General features: G+C 52.9%; 2 protein-coding genes across 2 annotated transcripts; both read left to right on the forward strand.

Moving 5' to 3' along the window:
* The first annotated feature begins 2,142 nt into the window (after positions 1-2,142).
* Positions 2,143-3,981, forward strand: LOC135376232 (uncharacterized). The gene is made up of 2 exons (XM_064608833.1): positions 2,143-2,387; positions 2,493-3,981. The coding sequence occupies exons 1-2, from the start codon at positions 2,143-2,145 to the stop codon at positions 3,979-3,981; spliced, it is 1,734 nt and encodes a 577-aa protein (XP_064464903.1).
* Positions 3,982-10,974: 6,993 nt separating this feature from the next.
* On the forward strand, positions 10,975-13,692 carry LOC135376233 (uncharacterized). Its single transcript, XM_064608834.1, has one exon. It carries the CDS (start codon positions 10,975-10,977, stop codon positions 13,690-13,692), a length of 2,718 nt encoding a protein of 905 aa, XP_064464904.1.
* Positions 13,693-17,841: the final 4,149 nt, after the last annotated feature.

The following is a 17,841-nucleotide window of genomic DNA, read 5'->3' on the forward strand; positions in this document are numbered from 1 at the left end:
CTGAGAGCGTAAGGAGGAGTCTTGTGAGGAAGTATGGTATGTCAACTCGAACCGTTTTAGTCGGGTTCATGTAACCGCGGCTATTGTAGTGTGCTCACACACGTATTAGGGCTAAATTAGATAATATCGATTCTAAGATAGCGGCGCATGAAACGATGTTAACGGCCATTAGCAGTAAGCTGAGTAGAGCAGAAGAGCAGATTGAAACATTGAAGAAAGTGGTTGCGCATCAGGCAAACGATCTTGGAAAGCTTCATCACCAAGTTAAGGAACTACAGTATAAAAATGTTGACCCTGAAGATAGAAGTAGAAGACAGAATCTAGTTTTTTTTATGGCATTGAAGAGAACAGCTCCGAAGCATGGGATCAGAGTGAATCACCAATAAAAGAGACTTGTAAATCAGACTTGGGGAGAGATTTAAAAACCATCGAGAGAGCGCATAGAGTCGGTCGTTATAAAAACAATTTAAGCGACCGGTCGTTGTGAACTTTGCCTCTTACAAGGAAAAACAGGAAGTTATGTCTAAAGCAAGAAACTTCAAGGTGATGGCATACAGCTGCGACCAGGATTATTCCTTTGAAACGCGACGCACTAGAAAGAAACTTTGGGAATATGCGAAAGCAGTGAGAGCCCGGGAAGACAGCCGTGCAAATCTTAAACACGATAGGCTGGTTGTTGACGGAAAAACTTTTATGTGGGATAAAGAAAAAGGCGAAGTTGTTCCCAGTTCGAAAACAGAGTGACGACGACGAACCAAAACAATTCCTCTGCCCCGTGAAATAGTTGCACTATAATAAACTGCAGGAGCGTTGTAAATAAAGTTGAAGACCTGGCAGGTCTGATAGAGTCCGTAAAAGCTGACATAGTATTTGGAACAGAATCATGGTTAAATTCATGTATTCAAAACGAGGAGGTGTTTCCTCAAGACAGGACCAGCCGAGGCGGAGGTTTTTTATTTTAGTTCACGCATCCTTAAGGTCATCAGAGCTCGATGTTGGTTGTAACACCGTAGAAACTGTTTGGTGTACAGTTAGTTTTGCTAGTTGCTCACATGCACTGGGTGTTTTCTATCACCCGCCTGGATCGGATGCTGGACTATTGCACTCGCTCTTTGATATTATATCCGGGCTTCCTAATAGTACTATCATGCTAGCAGGTGATTTTAATTTGCCTGACTTGTGCTGGCAGGGTTCTTTGTGTCTTGCAGGAGTTGGTAGTCATGTAAATAATGAATTGAAATGTATTGTTGACACTTTTGGTTTAGTTTAATATGTGAATGTACCTACCCTATCATTCTTCGCAATGGGTGGCGCACAGCGTGCTATGCGGTGAAGTTCTGTTTTTAGTGTGTGCTTCCACACGTCTGCCACCATGGCTCTGAAAGTATTATTGGGCAGTACTCTGGCCGTGCATGAAAACACAGCCGTATCTGCAGTGGTGGGTCTCCAAAGTCTCTAACATTGCACTTAAAGCAAGGTACAGAGTACATGGGCGTCTGTGATACTTGAAGTGCAGCACAAAGCACCGAATTTTAAGTATATAGTATACTTAAAGTAAAGTACAAAAAGTACTGGGAATGTTCGGGACAGACACCTGAGCCCGCCAGAGTGTACCCGCATAGACTCTTGGGTTGCTCTGGATGACTTTTGCGTCAAGTGGATTCACATGGTCGAATATGGGCCTACATATTCAGAAAGGCTTCCATCGAAAAGATATTATTGCACCTACTGATCGACAGTGGCGAAAATGACCGTTTATGGTGAAGAGGACAGTAACAAAGACAGCTTTAAACATTATTACTATACTATTACTATAACACATCTCGAGCACATCTTCTCCATTGTCCGCACTAGCAACCGTACGAATCCACGCTTTCAGTGTCTCTAAATCAGTTATAGGCTCTCGAAAATGGTTAAAAATTGGGCTGTTCGGTACAGCATACTTTAAAAGCGATAAAACCCCCTGTGGAAGAAAGAGGAGGAGGAGAGGGCTCTTAGGCTCAGCTGTGGACGAAGACGAGGAGCGCGAGAGAGAGGAATAAAGGTTCAGTTTGTAGAAGGCATCAGAACTGTCGGTCACGAATTCTTGGGTCCGATTCGAAACATTTTGGTGCCGAAACCCGGGAGCGACGACCCTTCTCGATGCCCGTTGACCTGTTAGACGGCCTGAAGCGGTCACGAGCCGGTACCCGAGCAGCAGTCACTCGCACCGTCAATCGACTACGTGAACCCCGGACGGGGGAGGTCTCCCTCGAAGATGTTGAAGTCGACGTCGAGTATTTAGTAGCGAGGAAGGCTGCGCTGCAAGACTTGGACAGTCAGATCCTGGCGCTGACCGGCGAAGAGCAGTATGACCAGGAAGTCCAAGGCACCCTGGAATGCGAGCAGTAGCTCGAAGCCGCCATCACGCGCGCGAGGCGGGTCCTTCGAACGGCAGGACAGCTCACATCGCAAGTTGCGCCGTCTGCCGCACTGGGCGATTCCACTCCTAGAGAATCAACCAGCCGTTCTGTTTCCTTGCCGAAGCTGCAAATTCCAAAGTTCGGAGGGAAGTTGCAAGACTGGGCCAGGTTCTGGGAACACTTCCAGGCAGCGATCCACAACAACGGTGCGCTAGCTACAGTGGAGAAGTTTAAGTATCTCCTGTGTTACGTTACCGATGAGGCCAAGCGCGCTATTCATGGGATCAGCCTTAGTGGAGCGAATTACCAGATAGCTGTTGACGCCCTGAAGCAGCGGTTCGGACGAACCGATCTCCTTGCAGCCGAGCACATCGACAAGCTGTTGTCGCTCCGCGCAGTGCAAGGTTCTGGGGAGGTGACTCAGCTACGTCACTTGTTCGACGAAGTCTCGCGCCACACGAGGGCCCTGGAATCACTGGAGATTCCGCAGTCTGGCTATGATGTCGTGCTCTATAGGGTTGCTACTCGCTGCCTTCCACCCGATCTCTTCGTGCTGTTTCGGCAGAGAAGGAAGGAATTGGCCTCTCCTAGCGAGAGCGGAACAGCGCCCTCCACAGAGTCTACTCGCATGTCGCCCACTGCCGCGGAGGTTCATGCACTGATGGATTTCCTACGCATTCAAGTGGAAGCAAGGGAAGAAGTCGCTCTTCACCGGCCTCGGCATACGCCTCCGGTCCACGCGGAAGACGAAGCGCCAGCCCCCTTTCCTTCGGCCGCAGCGCGGCCACCTGGTGTGCGCACAGACTCCACACGCCCTGATGGAGATCCACCAGCACCACCGTCCCATCTCCCTTCGTGTGCCCTTTGCCGCGCGTGCGATCACCACACGGCGACTTGTCCAGCGCCGCTCACACCCGAGGGAAAACGGCGAAGCCTCACGTCAGCGCGTCGATGCTTCCGCTGTGCCAAGCGGAACCACTTGGCCCGTCAGTGTCGCTCTTCAGCTAGTCTCACGTGTACCAGATGCCACGGACAACATCTGACTGTGCTCTGCGACATACAACCGAAACGAGAAGCGCTAGAGCGCACCGCCGGGATCGTTGGATCGGCTTCATCATCGCCAGCGCAGACACCTGAAATCCAAGCCACCACCGCGTCAACCTCGTCTACTGTCACATTTCTGCAGACCGCTGTGGTTCAGGTTGCCGGCCCTGGCGGATCCGCGTCCGTGCGTATTCTTCTCGACAACGGAAGTCAGAGAACATTCATCACCGAGGAACTCGCTCGGCGGCTTCGATGCCCGGGATTGGCATCCGAAAACATGTCGATCTTTGCGTTTGGCTCCACGCAACCGTCCACGCATCGCACATACCAGAAGGTGTCCCTGCGTATCGATGGCTTACATCAGTCGTTGGAAGTAGAGGCCATCGCTATACCACAGATCTGCAGGTCGCTCAGCCCACCTGTGGATGCCCGGATCTTGCAAATGCTACACGATCGTGGTCTCTCTCCGGTCACAACGACTTGTCTATCGCAGCACATGCAGATGCATACCCAGTATGCTGTATGCATACTGTAGTTGCATTGGGTAGTGTTGGGGTGGCAGTCAAGCGCTTCCCTACGAGGAAGTCTGCAGGAGTCAAAGGGTGCAGGGCGGCGGGATCGGAATCCACATACGTCAGCGGCCGGCAATTCACTATGCATTCTACTTCGCATAAGGCCGTTGTAAGATCTTCATACGTCAAATGGCGCCTTCCTAAGCAACGCCTGAGGGAGTCTTTCACGCATCTGACCATCCTCTCCCACCATCCGCCCCACCAGGGTGCTCTCTCGACAATAAACCTCCATTTGATGCGATTCCTGGCGGCAAAATCTTGCACTTCTGAGGACGCAGTGGAGAGAATCCGTGACGTCTGATGGAAGGTGCGAGCGTTGTCTGACATGATCAGTGACGGGACCCCGCGTCGGGACGCAAAACGCCTAAATGCGCCGAGGAAGTGTTGAGTGGACATCCCGGTCGCCAATTCGAGGTGGATCGCGCGGGTAACGCCACATGAGAAAAGGACGATGTACGCCTTCCGCTGTTCGTTATTGTCAAATGCATAGAGCGGTCCAGCAAAATCCACCCCTACTACGTCGAAGGGACTCGTGGGTGTGATCCTTTCCCGCGGGAGAGGAGCGACAGGTGCTGTTTCCGGATCCAGTCGTCGTCGTTTGCATTGTAGACACGTATGAAGAGCGCGACGAACCGTCTGTCGACCCCTTACAATCCAATACTTCTGGCGAATTTCACAGAGTGTGTCTTGAACTCCTGTGTGGTGTAGACGACAGTGCATGTCGAGCACGAGCAGCTCTGTGAATCGGTGTCTGGACGGCAGAAGGATGGGATGCCGTACGCTGTCGCTTTCGTCTGCGTACCTCAGACGACCACCGACGCGGAGTAATGAATTCTCGTCGATATACGGGTTCAATAGCAAAACGGCCGATGAAGAAGAGATGGGGCGTCTCGTCTGTAGGTCCTCGATTTCAGTGGGGAAAGATTCCAACTGAGTCCAACGGACCCACAGCAGCTCTGCTGAGTGTAGCTCCTCCGCTGAGAGTGAGCCACTGTGTTTCGACTGGGGTCTCCGGGTGTTGTTGATGTACCTGAGCACGTACGCTGTCACACGGAGCACGCGGTTAAGGGAGCTGTGATCTTCGAGTTGAAGAAGGGGGTCCCGATGCTGAACAGCGATGGCGCAACAGGTCTCCTCGATCCGGAAATGCGGAGATGTGTTTTGGGCCGCGACGAGACCATCCACGTTGCCAAATAACCAGGGTGGACCGGTCCACCACAGCTTGCTGTGGAGCAGCTCAGTCGCGGCGATTCCCCTCGTGAGCAAGTCAGCGGGGTTGCTTTTCCCGTCGCAGTGACACCATCTAGCCGGGTCTGTGAGCTGGCGAATCTCTCGTAAGCGCCCCTCGACAAACTGAGGATTCTGCGACTGAGTCATCTTCCCATTCTTTATCCAGTGCAGTGCAATCTGAGAGTCCGTCCACAACGTGACCCGTGACTGCAGGGCAGGTATGACGTCGCAGATGCTCTTGAACAGTCTAGCGGCGAGAAGGCAGCCAAGGAGCTCTAAACGCGGAAGAGTGACCGTCTTCAGTGGTGCAATGCGACCTTTGGCGATGAGCAGGTGGGAGCTGACACCACCGGGAGCCTTGTGGGTGCGTACGTATGCAACCGCTCCGTAGGCCCGCGGGCTTGCGTCTGCAAAGATGTGAAGGTCTGGGACGGTGCCGGCCGGATTGAAGGGAGATCTCGGTGCTTGCATTGTGGAGAGCGCGGGAAGGCCGCGTACCCATTCGCGCCAAGCTTGGTGTGTCGGGGGGTGCATGGGTTGGTCCCAAGGAACTGCTTCCTTCCACATTGCCTGAAACAAGAGCCTCGCGGTGACCGTAAAGGGAAGGAGCAAACCCAAAGGATCGTACAGTCTAGAAAAGGTCCTGAGCACCGTGAGCGTCGTGGGCTCATGTTTCTGCGCGAATTCGTGAACCGCGGTGACTGGTGCTAGGATGACGTCCGCCTGTCTGTCCCATGGTACACCTAAGATACGAAGCACTGGGTTTGTACAACCGACGTTATCGTAGGCAGTTTCGTCTGCGAGAAATTTCTGTTGAAGTGCGGTGGAGTTCGCTGCCCATTTTCGGATTTCCATCCCTGCGTCCCGCAGGACAGCTCTGGTCTCGGCATATATCGTCTCGGCATCTTGCACGTCGTCGCAGACGACCACAGCTGCGGTGCCGATAGGATACTTATTGCTAGGTATTGCTTATTGCTAGGGCACCGATACAGGATTGCTATAGGTATGCTAGCATCAGGGTACATATATCTCGCTGACGTCGGGTGCCTTGAAACACGGCAAGCTCCTCCTCTTTCTTCCACATCCTCCCGGGCCACGGGTGGTGCGATATCCCCTTCCAAGCGGTGCAGCAACTGCACGGGACGGTGAATAATGGTCTTGTTGGCCAGCATGACCGCACAGGCACGAACGACACCGTCGCGTCCGGGAATGGTCTGAGTTACGCGGCCGAGCTTCCAGAGTAGCGGCGGTCCTCTTTCGTGGATGATGACCACGTCTCCGACCCTCAGTTGACTCTCCGGGTCCCGTCTCGCCATATGCGCGGATCTCAGCTGGAAGAGGTATTCCTTGCGCCACCTGCTCCAGAACTGCTGGCGAAGACTATCCTGTGCTTTCAGGTAGTGCTTGAGTCTCCCAGCGTCCAACGGCTGTGCAACTTCGCCCGGTGTTGGGGTGGCAGTCAAGCGCTTCCCTACGAGGAAGTCTGCAGGAGTCAAAGGGTGCAGGGCGGCGGGATCGGAATCCACATACGTCAGCGGCCGGCAATTCACTATGCATTCTACTTCGCATAAGGCCGTTGTAAGATCTTCATACGTCAAATGGCGCCTTCCTAAGCAACGCCTGAGGGAGTCTTTCACGCATCTGACCATCCTCTCCCACCATCCGCCCCACCAGGGTGCTCTCTCGACAATAAACCTCCATTTGATGCGATTCCTGGCGGCAAAATCTTGCACTTCTGAGGACGCGGTGGAGAGAATCCGTGACGTCTGATGGAAGGTGCGAGCGTTGTCTGACATGATCAGTGACGGGACCCCGCGTCGGGACGCAAAACGCCTAAATGCGCCGAGGAAGTGTTGAGTGGACATCCCGGTCGCCAATTCGAGGTGGATCGCGCGGGTAACGCCACATGAGAAAAGGACGATGTACGCCTTCCGCTGGTCGTTATTGTCAAATGCATAGAGCGGTCCAGCAAAATCCACCCCTACTACGTCGAAGGGACTCGTGGGTGTGATCCTTTCCCGCGGGAGAGGAGCGACAGGTGCTGTTTCCGGATCCAGTCGTCGTCGTTTGCATTGTAGACACGTATGAAGAGCGCGACGAACCGTCTGTCGACCCCTTACAATCCAATACTTCTGGCGAATTTCACAGAGTGTGTCTTGAACTCCTGTGTGGTGTAGACGACAGTGCATGTCGAGCACGAGCAGCTCTGTGAATCGGTGTCTGGACGGCAGAAGGATGGGATGCCGTACGCTGTCGCTTTCGTCTGCGTACCTCAGACGACCACCGACGCGGAGTAATGAATTCTCGTCGATATACGGGTTCAATAGCAAAACGGCCGATGAAGAAGAGATGGGGCGTCTCGTCTGTAGGTCCTCGATTTCAGTGGGGAAAGATTCCAACTGAGTCCAACGGACCCAGAGCAGCTCTGCTGAGTGTAGCTCCTCCGCTGAGAGTGAGCCACTGTGTTTCGACTGGGGTCTCCGGGTGTTGTTGATGTACCTGAGCACGTACGCTGTCACACGGAGCACGCGGTTAAGGGAGCTGTGATCTTCGAGTTGAAGAAGGGGGTCCCGATGCTGAACAGCGATGGCGCAACAGGTCTCCTCGATCCGGAAATGCGGAGATGTGTTTTGGGCCGCGACGAGACCATCCACGTTGCCAAATAACCAGGGTGGAGGGGGCAGGGGGGAGCGGATACGAGCATGCAGGGGATGCATGTACGGGGTACGAGCATACCTACCCCTCGGAGGGGGGTAGGTATGCTCGTACTACAGCTGCTCGCTCGTCACAATCCACGTGCGCAGTGGGGCAACACCTTGGACGATCCACCCAAATACCGTTTCGACGGCTGTGATATTGTTGGGAAGGCGCTCTATTCTGCCAGACACAAATCGCCAGTAGTAGTCCGCGCCTATCAGCACGAGTCGACAATGTGGAAGGAAGCAGTTCCTTGGGACCAACCCATGCACCCCCCGACACACCAAGCTTGGCGCGAATGGGTACGCGGCCTTCCCGCGCTCTCCACAATGCAAGCACCGAGATCTCCCTTCAATCCGGCCGGCACCGTCCCAGACCTTCACATCTTTGCAGACGCAAGCCCGCGGGCCTACGGAGCGGTTGCATACGTACGCACCCACAAGGCTCCCGGGGGTGTCAGCTCCCACCTGCTCATCGCCAAAGGTCGCATTGCACCACTGAAGACGGTCACTCTTCCGCGTTTAGAGCTCCTTGGCTGCCTTCTCGCCGCTAGACTGTTCAAGAGCATCTGCGACGTCATACCTGCCCTGCAGTCACGGGTCACGTTGTGGACGGACTCTCAGATTGCACTGCACTGGATAAAGAATGGGAAGATGACTCAGTCGCAGAATCCTCAGTTTGTCGAGGGGCGCTTACGAGAGATTCGCCAGCTCAAGGACCCGGCTAGATGGTGTCACTGCGACGGGAAAAGCAACCCCGCTGACTTGCTCACGAGGGGAATCGCCGCGACTGAGCTGCTCCACAGCAAGCTATGGTGGACCGGTCCACCCTGGTTATTTGGCAACGTGGATGGTCTCGTCGCGGCCCAAAACACATCTCCGCATTTCCGGATCGAGGAGACCTGTTGCGCCATCGCTGTTCAGCATCGGGACCCCCTTCTTCAACTCGAAGATCACAGCTCCCTTAACCGCGTGCTCCGTGTGACAGCGTACGTGCTCAGGTACATCAACAACACCCGGAGACCCCAGTCGAAACACAGTGGCTCACTCTCAGCGGAGGAGCTACACTCAGCAGAGCTGCTCTGGGTCCGTTGGACTCAGTTGGAATCTTTCCCCACTGAAATCGAGGACCTACAGACGAGACGCCCCATCTCTTCTTCATCGGCCGTTTTGCTATTGAACCCGTATATCGACGAGAATTCATTACTCCTGCATACTGCTGTATGCAGGACTTTGTTGTATGCTTTGTTGTAGCGCCAAGCTTGGTGTGTCGGGGGGTGCATGGGTTGGTCCGAAGGAACTGCTTCCTTCCACATTGCCTGAAACAAGAGCCTCGCGGTGACCGTAAAGGGAAGGAGCAAACCCAAAGGATCGTACAGTCTAGAAAAGGTCCTGAGCACCGTGCGCTTCGTGGGCTCATGTTTCTGCGCGAATTCGTGAACCGCGGTGACTGGTGCTAGGATGACGTCCGCCTGTATGTCCCATGGTACACCTAAGATACGAAGCACTGGGTTTGTACAACCGACGTTATCGTAGGCAGTTTCGTCTGCGAGAAATTTCTGTTGAAGTGCGGTGGAGTTCGCTGCCCATTTTCGGATTTCCATCCCTGCGTCCCGCAGGACAGCTCTGGTCTCGGCATATATCGTCTCGGCATCTTGCACGTCGTCGCAGCCAATTACTAGGTCGTCAACATAGAAGCTGGTGCGGAGGCGGGCTGCGGTAGCTGGGTATCGCGAAGCGACCGCGTCGAAGTGATGGTGCAGAGTTGCCGCGAGTAGGAAGGGGCTGGACGATGCTCCGAACTGGACCCTGGTCATCCTCCACTCCTGAGTCGCAGGATAAGGGTGGGATGATGACGGTAGCTCCTGGATCCACAGAAAGCGGAGGGCGTCTCGGTCCTCTGGTCGGATCTGAATTTGAAGATATGCCTTGCGAATGTCGGCGGTCAAGACAATGGGCACGTCTTGACCGCCGGGACATATTGCTCCGCTGCGTATGCTCGTATCCCCTCCCCCCTGCACGCACCGGTACTGCACAGTACTCCATGCAAGCATGCTACCCGTGCATACCCAGGTGCATACAGCATACAGCAGTATGCATGCTGTATGCACAGGACCACCTGTGGATGCCCGGATCTTGCAAATGCTACACGATCGTGGTCTCTCTCCGGTCACAACGACTTGTCTATCGCAGAACGTCGACGTGCTGATAGGCGCGGACTACTACTGGCGATTTGTGTCTGGCAGAATAGAGCGCCTTCCCAACAATATCACAGCCGTCGAAACGGTATTTGGGTGGATCGTCCAAGGTGTTGCCCCACTGCGTTCCTCGCTACCAGACTATCCCGCCACCACGTCACTTTTGTGCTGCACGAACGACGCGCCCGAGCATGAGCTGACCAACCTGTGGCGACTAGATGCATTAGGTATCACGGATTCTGACGTAGCTTCTCCCACCAGAGCGGCAGACCTCCAAATGTTTCAAGAGAACATCAAGTGGCAGACAGATCGGTACGAGGTTCCCCTCATGATCCAGGCGCCTAGGCTACCACCAGAGGCACACAATCGGGTAACCGCCGAGACGAGACTCAACGCTCAACTCCGGCGGTTCCGAATGGCACCCGACGTTCTCAAGCAGTACGACGCCACAATGCGCGAATACTTCGTCGAAGGGCATGCCGAACCAGTGTCTGGCCCAGACCCAACCAGGAACGTATACTACCTGCCCCACCATGCCGTTATACGTATGGAGGCCGTCACGACCAAGGTCCGCATAGTCTTCGACGCCTCGTCCCATGTTCCCGGCCAACCGTCTCTTAATGAGGTTCTGTCGAAGGGTCCCAACTTAAACAGCAACCTCCTCCATCTCCTCATCACGTTTCGGTCTTCTCCCATTGTCTTGACCGCCGACATTCGCAAGGCGTATCTTCAAATTCAGATCCGACCAGAGGACCGAGACGCCCTCCGCTTTCTGTGGATCCAGGAGCTACCATGATCATCCAACCCTTATCCTGCGACTCAGGAGTGGAGGATGACCAGGGTCCCGTTCGGAGCATCGTCCAGCCCCTTCCTACTCGCGGCAACTCTGCACCATCACTTCGACGCGGTCGCTTCGCGATACCCAGCCACCGCAGCCCGCCTCCGCACCAGCTTCTATGTTGACGACCTAGTAATTGGCTGCGACGACGTGCAAGATGCCGAGACGATATATGCCGAGACCAGAGCTGTCCTGCGGGACGCAGGGATGGAAATCCGAAAATGGGCAGCGAACTCCACCGCACTTCAACAGAAATTTCTCGCAGACGAAACTGCCTACGATAACGTCGGTTGTACAAACCCAGTGCTTCGTATCTTAGGTGTACCATGGGACAGACAGGCGGACGTCATCCTAGCACCAGTCACCGCGGTTCACGAATTCGCACAGAAACATGAGCCCACGAAGCGCACGGTGCTCAGGACCTTTTCTAGACTGTACGATCCTGTGGGTTTGCTCCTTCCCTTTACGGTCACCGCGAGGCTCTTGTTTCAGGCAATGTGGAAGGAAGCAGTTCCTTGGGACCAACCCATGCACCCCCCGACACACCAAGCTTGGCGCGAATGGGTACGCGGCCTTCCCGCGCTCTCCACAATGCAAGCACCGAGATCTCCCTTCAATCCGGCCGGCACCGTCCCAGACCTTCACATCTTTGCAGACGCAAGCCCGCGGGCCTACGGAGCGGTTGCATACGTACGCACCCACAAGGCTCCCGGGGGTGTCAGCTCCCACCTGCTCATCGCCAAAGGTCGCATTGCACCACTGAAGACGGTCACTCTTCCGCGTTTAGAGCTCCTTGGCTGCCTCCTCGCCGCTAGACTGTTCAAGAGCATCTGCGACGTCATACCTGCCCTGCAGTCACGGGTCACGTTGTGGACGGACTCTCAGATTGCACTGCACTGGATAAAGAATGGGAAGATGACTCAGTCGCAGAATCCTCAGTTTGTCGAGGGGCGCTTACGAGAGATTCGCCAGCTCACGGACCCGGCTAGATGGTGTCACTGCGACGGGAAAAGCAACCCCGCTGACTTGCTCACGAGGGGAATCGCCGCGACTGAGCTGCTCCACAGCAAGCTGTGGTGGACCGGTCCACCCTGGTTATTTGGCAACGTGGATGGTCTCGTCGCGGCCCAAAACACATCTCCGCATTTCCGGATCGAGGAGACCTGTTGCGCCATCGCTGTTCAGCATCGGGACCCCCTTCTTCAACTCGAAGATCACAGCTCCCTTAACCGCGTGCTCCGTGTGACAGCGTACGTGCTCAGGTACATCAACAACACCCGGAGACCCCAGTCGAAACACAGTGGCTCACTCTCAGCGGAGGAGCTACACTCAGCAGAGCTGCTCTGGGTCCGTTGGACTCAGTTGGAATCTTTCCCCACTGAAATCGAGGACCTACAGACGAGACGCCCCATCTCTTCTTCATCGGCCGTTTTGCTATTGAACCCGTATATCGACGAGAATTCATTACTCCGCGTCGGTGGTCGTCTGAGGTACGCAGACGAAAGCGACAGCGTACGGCATCCCATCCTTCTGCCGTCCAGACACCGATTCACAGAGCTGCTCGTGCTCGACATGCACTGTCGTCTACACCACACAGGAGTTCAAGACACACTCTGTGAAATTCGCCAGAAGTATTGGATTGTAAGGGGTCGACAGACGGTTCGTCGCGCTCTTCATACGTGTCTACAATGCAAACGACGACGACTGGATCCGGAAACAGCACCTGTCGCTCCTCTCCCGCGGGAAAGGATCACACCCACGAGTCCCTTCGACGTAGTAGGGGTGGATTTTGCTGGACCGCTCTATGCATTTGACAATAACAAACAGCGGAAGGCGTACATCGTCCTTTTCTCATGTGGCGTTACCCGCGCGATCCACCTCGAATTGGCGACCGGGATGTCCACTCAACACTTCCTCGGCGCATTTATGCGTTTTGCGTCCCGACGCGGGGTCCCGTCACTGATCATGTCAGACAACGCTCGCACCTTCCATCAGACGTCACGGATTCTCTCCACTGCGTCCTCAGAAGTGCAAGATTTTGCCGCCAGGAATCGCATCAAATGGAGGTTTATTGTCGAGAGAGCACCCTGGTGGGGCGGATGGTGGGAGAGGATGGTCAGATGCGTGAAAGACTCCCTCAGGCGTTGCTTAGGAAGGCGCCATTTGACGTATGAAGATCTTACAACGGCCTTATGCGAAGTAGAATGCATAGTGAATTGCCGGCCGCTGACGTATGTGGATTCCGATCCCGCCGCCCTGCACCCTTTGACTCCTGCAGACTTCCTCGTAGGGAAGCGCTTGACTGCCACCCCAACACCGGGCGAAGTTGCACAGCCGTTGGACGCTGGGAGACTCAAGCACTACCTGAAAGCACAGGATAGTCTTCGCCAGCAGTTCTGGAGCAGGTGGCGCAAGGAATACCTCTTCCAGCTGAGATCCGCGCATATGGCGAGACGGGACCCGGAGAGTCAACTGAGGGTCGGAGACGTGGTCATCATCCACGAAAGAGGACCGCCGCTACTCTGGAAGCTCGGCCGCGTAACTCAGACCATTCCCGGACGCGACGGTGTCGTTCGTGCCTGTGCGGTCATGCTGGCCAACAAGACCATTCTTCACCGTCCCGTGCAGTTGCTGCACCGCTTGGAAGGGGATATCGCACCACCCGTGGCCCGGGAGGATGTGGAAGAAAGAGGAGGAGGAGAGGGCTCTTAGGCTCAGCTGTGGACGAAGACGAGGAGCGCGAGAGAGAGGAATAAAGGTTCAGTTTGTAGAAGGCATCAGAACTGTCGGTCACGAATTCTTGGGTCCGATTCGAAACACCCCCTTGCCGGGGAACAAGTCAACAGACGACACAACACACAGGCACAGTTCTGTGCCTGTGTGTTGTGTCGTCTGTTGACTTGTTCCCCGGCACGGGGGTCTTATCGCTTTTAAAGTATAGGCTCTCGCCTTCCAGTTTGTCAAAATGACTTGGACCGTGGCCAAATCCGGTCCACCAACGCTGTGCCCTGAAACCACTTTTAGAGCTTCTGGCCACCGTATAGGACAATACAGTCAGCAATGGGGTAGAGTATCGTCGCTCGCCGATGAAACTCTTGATGAAACTTGTTGTTTGTTGTTTGCGAGAATACACTCAAAAGCTGATCATTACGTAGAGTTTAACGATAATTGGCTTGACTAAAGTTGTAACCAATTCCACGCGTTGCGAACCCGAACGACACAAAAACTTTTGAGAATTCCGGCCTCTTCTGGGACAGGGCAGAAACGCGCCATGGCCAATCCTTTGGAGCCATGGAGGAAGGAAACACAGGTGCGGCCCTTCCAAGTGTTTGCCATGGGGACCAGCGTGCCAGCTTCGCATTGCATTCTGGGATGCTCCTGTCTACCATGTGATCGCTCACCTGACCTCAAGAGCATGCGCAGGCCGGCTCCCTAACCAGACGACGGGAGTCATGAATGCAGCTCAGATATCTGCATTGTGATGGACGCCGCGCGTCCAGTTTTATTTGTCTATGTTCGGAGGTTTACTCTTGGTTTACCCTTCTGTTACAAGACCGGTCAGGATCAGCAGGACAAGCATGCAGGACTACAAACCTCATTCGTGGCAGCGACGTTTGGGTGGCAGCGACGTGGCAGCGACGTTCGGGCGTGGCCACGCTTTGTGTTTGTTGCTCAAGTGGTAAAGCATGCCAGTAATCAAATTTGCAGAGTTCGAGGTAACTCGTTACAAGTAACTCGTTACTGTAACTAAGTTCCTTTTTTTTTGGTAACTTGTAACTTAACTCGGTACTTTTGCGCCGTGGTAACTTTCACAGGAACTCGTTCCTTTTTTTGATAACTTTGCCCAAGTAACTTAAGTTAAGTTCCTAGTTACTTTTAACTCGCTTTTCACTGACGTCCACACATTTTCTTGCTTTCTCTCCGGTTCCTTCATGGCATATTCCGCTCTAAAACGTGATATTCAATGAGTGACAGTATTTTATTCAGGAAGTAAGAACCGCTGCCATCGAAATGAAGCTGAACCATTGAGCGCCCACAGGGGGTGAACCATTGAGCGCCCACCTAAAATCCTTTTTTGGTAGCGTGTACCTTAACTCGGTACTTTTGCGCCGTGGTAACTTTCAGAGGAACTCGTTTCTTTTTCAGTTAGTTAGCTTTGCAAAAGTAACTTAAGTACCAAGTTACGTTTAACTCGCTTTTCACTCAGGTCCACATGTTTTCATGTTTTCTCTCCAGTTCCTTCATGGCACTTTTTGCCGTAAAACGTGATATTCAATCAATGACAGTATTTTATTCAGGAAATAAGAACCGCTGCCATTGAAATTAAGCTGAACCATTGTGAGCCCACAGGGGGAGTAAGATGCAAAGCGTTCGAATAGACCTCTACCAGAGAAACGTCATCATGACATTGGTAGACAGACTGAAAGCGAAACAAAGCGGAACGACGGCTGGGTTCCACGAACGGACACTTGTTCGCTGTCTCCCATTGAAATAAAAGTAGGACCGAGGGTCGCGTCCATTGAAGGGATCATGTCGTAGTGCCCTCCAGACCGTGGCTTTTGGGCGCGACCTTGTTCACCTCTAACTTCGAGCGTAGTTCAGTTGTACCAAATTTTGGCGCTGTCGAACACTATGACGTCATTTATTTACAAACAGGGAGAGGTCTATTATTGGGCATAAAGGAAAACAATCTAAGCGTGTTGCACTCCTCCGCAGGCAACTCAACTCAACTCACGCGCGCTGCACCTGCGTAATGCTATTTTGTGTCCGAAGTAACTTGGAAGTAACTCGTTCTTTTTTTTAAGTAACTCAGTAACTGCGAGTTACATTTCATGCTGAAGAACTTCCTTATTAACTTAGTTACATTTTGCACGCGGTAACTTAACTTGTAACGAGTTCTTTTTGACGTGTAACTTCTCAATCTATGCAAATTTGTACAACCATGAAGGAAATCAGTTGAATCCGCTTGCACCAGCTTGCAAACAAAGGATTCAAGATGACTCTCTCACAGACAGGAGTACGAAACAACCGATCAAGTACGTACTTACGAATGAAACGTCATTCCCGTGACAGAGCTGCTTTCTGTTGAACGACAGCCGCCACCGCGGTAAGAACACGTTACCAAAACGTTGCTTCCGCAATAGTGCTCAAAATGAGTAAATGACTTTGGAAAAGCACGGAAAGCAGCTCGAGCTTCAAAGCGTTGCTAAACCGAAACGTTACAGAGGATCACGTGGTGGACAGGAAGTAATGGCGGTTTTGAAAGGAGCGACCTCCAGAGGGGTCCCATGGAAATCTGTTCGAAACAGCCGCTCCTGTGTTTCCTTCCTCCATGTTTGGAGCACTATCATCGGCGACAAGAGTCAGAATACCACTACGTCATTGACGACGTAAATTGTGCAACCGCTCTTCGTTCCCGCAACACTGTTCAGCCGACGTAGAGTTAGGCCGAATGATATAGTCAACTAAAAAACTATTGTATATGGTAACAGTCGTCGCTGTAGAAAGCACGGTGACCTCGGTCTTCTGATCAGAGTTTCCGATTGCAATGAAATATGAGTAATGTTTAGCACATCATAAGGACACTAAAACGTATAGCGCACAATGTTCGCATTGGCTGCCGTTTAGGGACGTCGGTGTATTTTTTTAACGGGAAGCCACGTAGATTCGACACGTCATTGACACCACGTGCTTTCTTGGAGTTGGAGTTGGACGGACCAAAAATAATACGGAGAGGTTGAACTGGTCACCTGACGTGCTTTCTTCTTTGCGCCATCGTTCGAAAGTACATAGGTGACGGTACGGTAATGGTTCCCAGACACTCACCAAGCAAGAAGGAATCGTCACTGCGCATTGCGTAAAGCACTGCGCTGTGACGACTTCCTTGATAGTCCAATGCGATGTCCTCTTCTGAAACGGCCTAATAAAGCCTTATCTTATCGCACATTACGTGCACCACAAGAAAGCAGCTGTTTTCGTGATTGAAATATGGCAGTCTTCGGGAGATCCAGATAGCGGCAGGATTCCAACCAACTCCTCTTCATTGCTTGTCACGTGAGCTTCCCATTATGCCACACTGGCACCACTTCCCAGGGTATTGCATATTTCTCATGGCTCCAGCGTTGCTTCCGTGCATGTCTTAGGCTACTGTCATTGGTTTTGTGATATTTCCGCTTTTGTTGAACATTCCCCCCAGTCGTATTGCCTTTGTTTAATGAGGTTTTACTATACAGGGTGTTTGCACTAACGCGTCGAGAAATTGTCTTTAAAGGGGGCGATAGTATAAAAGCAAGCGGTGCTTTTCGCTACTTGAGTAAGAAAAAGGTACTGCTTCACTGGTAGCACCTGTTTCTTAGTCAGGTAGCTGAAAACTAGCGGTCATTTCTCTTTTATCGCTCGCCTTAAATTAAGTTTCTGCACACGTTAGAGCAAATACCCTGTACAACCAAATTAGGCTTTCTAGAGCTTATTGTGGCCTAGACAGGACGTCCCTCCAGCTCGCAAACACGTACCTCAAGTTCCTGGGCGATACAGAGGAACACTCCGTGGCTGATATACCAGCTGATACCGTAGCGTATATATGAGTAGCATTGCGTATAAAGGATATAGCGTATACTGATGGCTGATATAACCACACTTCAAGGAATCCTTTCAAGCCGACGAGACAGACATTAACACTCTTACACTAACACATTTCACCTCAGCACGGTTAACTTCTTCCCTCACGGGCTCAAGGAACCAATTCTTCGAATCCAGCATTTCTTCCTCCATGATGAACAACGCAAGAACGACGCGGACGGACAGGGGTTATTCATCCAACACGCCCTTCATTTCCTCGCACTTCTTTCTCCATAGGCCCTG

This window comes from Ornithodoros turicata, unplaced genomic scaffold (assembly GCF_037126465.1).
Source record: "Ornithodoros turicata isolate Travis unplaced genomic scaffold, ASM3712646v1 ctg00001065.1, whole genome shotgun sequence".
Taxonomy (NCBI): domain Eukaryota; kingdom Metazoa; phylum Arthropoda; class Arachnida; order Ixodida; family Argasidae; genus Ornithodoros; species Ornithodoros turicata.

Coding starts and splice junctions, on each gene's coding strand:
- LOC135376232 (XM_064608833.1), top strand. CDS start 2,143: ATGCCCGTTGACCTGTTAGACGGCCTGAAGCGGTCACGAGCCGGTACC. Junction 2,388..2,492: donor GGCACCCTGGAATGCGAGCA/GTAGCTCGAAGC, acceptor TTCCACTCCTAG/AGAATCAACCAGCCGTTCTG.
- LOC135376233 (XM_064608834.1), top strand. CDS start 10,975: ATGACCAGGGTCCCGTTCGGAGCATCGTCCAGCCCCTTCCTACTCGCG.